The 6,000-nt window shown below is 36.1% G+C and overlaps 1 protein-coding gene across 5 annotated transcripts in view; it reads right to left on the reverse strand.

The window, feature by feature from the left end:
• The window catches only part of LOC149771466 (uncharacterized), a 142,219-nt gene extending 136,427 nt beyond the window's left edge, over nucleotides 1-5,792 (reverse strand). For all 5 annotated transcript variants that reach the window (XM_089948403.1, XM_089948406.1, XM_089948407.1 and 2 more), the window contains exon 1: nucleotides 5,524-5,792. In XM_089948403.1, the coding sequence (XP_089804529.1) occupies nucleotides 5,524-5,617 (94 nt within the window). In that variant the 5' untranslated portion in view covers nucleotides 5,618-5,792. The remainder of the gene's footprint in view (nucleotides 1-5,523) is intronic.
• Between the last annotated feature and the right edge of the window lie 208 nt (nucleotides 5,793-6,000).

A 6,000-nucleotide genomic window follows, 5' to 3' on the forward strand; every position in this document is an offset into this window, starting at 1 on the left:
TCCGCTTATCATTACATCTAGCATGAGTACTGTATGTTGTCAAATATCCGCTTTTTTGTTGTTGACATTTCTGGTAACGGAGATCAACCGGATGAGGTATTATCTTGTAATCTATCTTTCATCGGATTTTCGGCTGTTCACCAGTAATTAATATATTTACAAACACTGACATTTGTATGTGGATGGTAAGTAAAATTCCTCTTCTTTTCACTCAGAATTAAATCCTTCAGAACACATTTTCTGTAATGATCCCTGTCATCAAACCTGAACACCTGTGGCTCTATTGTCCACTGACCCTTTGTTAATTTGCAGACGATTGAGTGGAAGGCAGCATCATGCTGCTACCACAAATGTAAAAATAAAAATTGAAAGAAGAAAAAAACTACATCTTACTTATTGGTTTATTCAATAAGCATGGAGGGACAAATGACGGTCAATTCTTTTTCAAAAATGTACCCAGATAAAATAGTTGGCTGAAATTCCAAAGGAAATAGATTACCTTTGAAGCACCGATTGTTATGAAAACGTACTCAGCAAATGGAGAAAAAAAATCGGTCTCAATCATGCAATACAATTATTTGATGTTGCCGCCACAATAAGAAATGGGCATTTGTTTGGTTCTCCAAAGATGTCCTTTAGCGGTGACTTCAATAACGCATGCAACCTTCATCAAAGAAAGCCAACTACGATCTTTCAATAAAAACAAAGAAATTTTCATCAAAGGAAGTCAGTAACAAACTTAAATTAACGTGATGGAATCTGATGGATTTTTGCATTTTCCAACATGACTGGAACACGTTAACTGTGCCGTGAAAGTTTTCTTTTTGTAGGGAAAATGTTTATGCTTATGAATGCTACCAACGGTGGCTTAAAACGCAAACTTTTACTGACTTGGGACGTACTGAAAAGTAAATGTGCTTCGTCATTCGTTATGTGATTGTGCAATATTTTTCCACTGAATTCAGACCAATATGACCTGTGACAAAATTATTGAATATTTTAAAGCTGTGTGTGTGTGCATATTTTCGATGGAATCACTTGTATTGTGGATTCAATGTATATGATGAAGTTCGCAGGTGAGTACACGTTACTGATGCTATTCATGCTATACATTAGACATGTATATATAAACAGTATTCGCGTATATGTACCAATTTTTGGTTTTGTAAATAAAGTAAACTAGTATATATGTCTTCTCTGTTTTCACTACATGTGTATTTCTCATTTAATATGCATCGATTTAAGATGGTAACTGTGCCGACGTATTTTACCGCCCACAATTATTACATAAACCTCCTCCCCGCAATTTTGGGTACATGCATAAGTTTCTTCAGCTAAATGACCTGGTTGCTTATAACACAGTTCGGCCTATAACGCGGTCAGGTTATATGGCTCCCAACTACCGTGTTATAGCGAGGTCACACTGTATAAGCAAATAAACGCAATTTTGATAATTTCTTTTTATTTAAAAAAAACAAACATAACAAACAACAATCCTAAATAATTAATTCCTATTACAAAAACTTTAATTCTATACCAGTTTGACCCTAGCTAAAATTGATGCACTACTTTGATCATGTCTGTCATGTGGCAGCCATATCTAATCAATTAATATTCGATCATCAATCAACTGGTATAACTGATGATCGATCATGAAGGCCACTGGGCCTTCTATTGTTGCTCACAACTTACCTGTCAATAATACATGTACTATTTATTACAGTGACTTCTGGGAAAAAATGATATTTTAAATGAGACACTAGATCTCCTTACACATGTCCAAAGCATAATTTCTGAAAATAAAATGTTCAAAAATAGTATCCAAAAACTGCATTAACAATTATTTGTTTGAAATAATTATGGTGTCTAAAAACAAATGGACATCAAAAACACATTGAATATACTGAATTTCTGGTGGTATAGTTAGTTGAATAGGTCATACGGTTAATATTGCTTGCTGTATCCCCATCATGCTGATTATAAATTTATAAATTAAGCCTTCTGCATTTAGCTTGTATTCATTTTCTGTAAAGGGAAATGGGCTCACCTGAATTTGCAGAGGAAGGAAGGGGAGGGGCAGTTTAGCTTGAGCCAAAGACAAGTCAGTCCAGATTTGCAGCTACTTGGATACAACCCTGACTCAAGTGTGACGAATAGCAACTATGTTCATCTGCTGAAGACAAGTTGGACCAGTTGTTTAAAACAACTCTGAATGAAAGATAATTAGACCCAGTCAACTTGGACATGCTCGTGGTTGTCTTTTTACGCATCAGACAACATTAAAGTGTTAGCCAAAGGGGCTTGTATCGCTGTTTACAATTTACCTAAAAAACATATATGTACTATATAATACTACAAGTGATGATAATTTTCTCCCTTCTTGCACAACTATTTAAGAATCAACGCTATTTCAAGCTACATTTCAGACTGCATAATAAATTATGTGTCACGGAATTGTATAAATCTTTTTTTATATTAAATACATTTACTCAGACTTCATATTTTTGTGTACAACGATACCTGAGGGTGATTTATGTATATTGTACAATATTTTGAACCAGTGAGTTTCATTCATCCTATGTCACATGTGCGAAGAGCTTTCGATGAGAAGAACTGAATACTTCCAGCGCACATGACTACCTGGAATACTGACTACTTGAGTGATCAGTGTGACTGGTAGCCAAGTGTGCTGGTAATGGAGTGTAACTCCATACATGTAATCTTTTAGCTGTGGGCTTATTTTTGGGGGTTCGTAATACCCAGTGTTTGGGATTGTAAAGATATTTGGTACATCTGTCCCTTTGTTTTCATCATATATCTATTTCAGTAAAATACCTCATTTTTTCACTAGCTGAGTGAATACATTTTACTATATGAGTAAAGTACCACATCTTTTACTATCTGAGTAAAACACATCATTCTTTCCATCATGTGAAATCCCTGTGAATCATTCACCTTTGTCCTTGTACTGTGTAAGGTTGTTTATTTGTCTTTTCATTTGTAGCATTATTAGGTTTGTGCAGATCATATTCATTTGTCCAATATTTGGATTTTATACATGCACGTATTAATCATAATTTTTTTCCCATTCAAGTCATTCATCATTAAACATTGTATTTGTATCAGCATCAAAAGTGTTAGGTTGGAAGTCCGAAATCCAACCTGGTTATCTTGTTACATATTGTCCTAATGATGAGCTCAGGCATTTGACTTGTTATGCCTACACAAAGATTGACTTCATAACACTTTTACAGTGGTCAATGTCTTATACAGCCACCCCTTCTGCACCAGGAAAGTGGCCTTATAAGATAGGTGGCTTTTCCAGAGGGGGACTAAATCTTTTGTGAGAAGTATATGTAATGTACGTAAAAGGTTCTACTTGTTATAATAATAGACTTATTTCAACTTAATATACATTAATAGTTCTTATTCTTGGCATAAGCATAATATGCAAGTGGGTATTCTTGTCACGCACATTGCAAAACCATTGAAAAATGTCATTTAAATCTTGGTACATACAAAATTCTCTTTCCATTTGCTTCATTTTCCCACTGCTGCTGAATAACCTCCTTATTGATTACAACGCTGTTTATTCAAGTCTTTTCAACATAAAATTGTCTTATTCAAGTCTTTTCTACATAAAAAAGTACCCCTTCCCCACCTCACCCGATGTCGTCAAGTAGAATGACTGACTTTCTTCTACCTCTCCCGATGTCGTCAAGTAGAATGACTGACTTTCTTCTAAAATAATATATCTCCATATACATGATTACATGTTAATGTTTGGTAATGATTTATTAGGATGTTGCCAACTAATGCGATCTAATTATGCAGACAAAACTTTTCTCAAGTGGCCGAAATGCCTTCTTCGTAAAGGAAGCAATAATGTGTTATCACCTGATTCTTCTGTCTTTGTCTGGTACCTTCTTTTTGTTAAAGGTCAAGGTCAATTTCAGTGTGTGTGTTAATATACAAAATCTACTTTTAGCCTATGTTGACCCTGTTATGATTGTCAATTACATCTGGATGTAATCATCAAAGAGAAGAACTCAACTGATGTGTGAGGCCCAAACCTCTTATCATAACATTGTTAAGCCCATTTCTTGTAAACGTCAGCTTTTATAAACAATCACATAATATTAATCTTACTGTTACATGTACTTTGGTCAACACTTCTTTCATTAATGGAAACTTGACATTGGGAGACATGTATTGATGATAGATATAATCCGATTACTTATGTCACGATATGAATTAATTACTGGTTCTGGATACATTTGAAAAAGAAAAAAGTGGTTGCTTGTGAGGGGCACGTTTTTTATTTTTGTACTAATATGCTGGCTGCTGGTCGCATTAGAGGGGTGGCCATTCTAGAACGGTTCTTTTGAATACAAACTCATTGGTGCCAAGGGATTTTGGCCATAAGAAGTGGGTGGCCGCTGGTCAGAGGGGCCGTTCAAGAGGGGGACTACTGCATTTAAGAAGTGCAAGACTATTTATCCATGTTAACCTGATTTTCAGATAGCCAATGGGGTGGGGACAGTATTTCATCCATATATAGGTAAATTGTAAGCAACAATATGACCCCCTGTGGAACTAGTAATTGTATTACAAATGGCCACAGTTGTCCTTTATAAAAAGTACATGAAACCAAGGTGAATCCGAGTTGTCCAAAACCAAAGGGGCTTGTGACGTTGCTTAGAATTTACCTATTAGTCATACATCTACTACACAAAGCCATGAGGGATGACACTTCTCTCCCTTGACCTATTTAAGAATCAACACTGATGTCTGAAGCTACATTACACTTAGCATAATAAATTTATTACCAATGTTTGGCTCAGGCATTTGATTTTGTATGCCTATCCAAAGTTTGGCATACAATCGTAAGTTAAAAAAATGACAGACCATTTTCGTACGCTACTATGCAAAATGGCCATGTTTATCCCCACTTAATATGCACTAAAAGAAATACTGACCTCTCACTGGCCAACTGAAAATAACATACTAAACTGCCATCATGCATTAATTTTGGTTGGCCAGTGAGAGTTTAGTATTCAATTCAGCAAGTTGCAGTTGCATATAAAGCAGATGCAATCATGACCATGTCAAGCATTAGAGTGGGAAAATGGTCTGCCATTCCTTAAAGGTATGACAGTAAGCAAAACTCTGGATATGCATTCAAAAACAAATGCCTGAGGTGAACATATGCACTAAATTTATTACACCATGCAAAAATGTAGCTTGAAATATCAGCATCGATTCTTAAATAAGTCGCGCGAAATTGTCGTCCCTTTTAGCTTTTTAATTGTTTGTTATAGTAGATGTATGGCTGATACGTAGATTGGAAGCGATATGAGCCCCCGTGTCCCAAACATGGGATGACTTGCCTTCAGCCGAGTTGTCCAGTTTACATTCTGGGTCTGAAATTACAGAGAGCCAACTTATCAGATTACTTTTCTGAACATTTGAAATATCAAAGGAAACGGCATTACAATAAACCTTAATTAAATCGAAACGTACCGCTAACTTCTTCTGTACCCTCTGTCAAGATATCTTTGGTGAGATTGGAAATTTGACCAGTTAGCGAAGACAAACTGCCACCAAGCCATGACATTATTGGCAATTAAGGGTAATTTAGGGATCTAGTAACTTAGCCGTGGGTCGCATAATAAAACAACATTGTGAAATGTGTAACTAATTTTAAACTATAACAAACAGATGCTAGACTTGATTGATTCTCTCTATTGCCAACCTGGCGGCCGCCATTTTTGATTTCCGAGCATGCGCAATTTCGTTACTCTCCGGAAGTAAGCGTCTGCTGTAGAAACGAAATTCGGAACACTGATTGATTGATTAATTGATTGATTGGATTTACGTCGCGTGCGCCCCAAAAGGGCATGTGCAACGGGTTTATTCCCGCACAGCGGGATGCTAAATTTTTCCTGGGGGAAGGAATTAGTGCCACATCCCACAGGCTTTTATGTGCTCAAAGAGCAC

Source organism: Sinohyriopsis cumingii, unplaced genomic scaffold (assembly GCF_028554795.1).
Source record: "Sinohyriopsis cumingii isolate HCF-2022 unplaced genomic scaffold, ASM2855479v2 utg001831l, whole genome shotgun sequence".
Lineage (NCBI taxonomy): Eukaryota > Metazoa > Mollusca > Bivalvia > Unionida > Unionidae > Sinohyriopsis > Sinohyriopsis cumingii.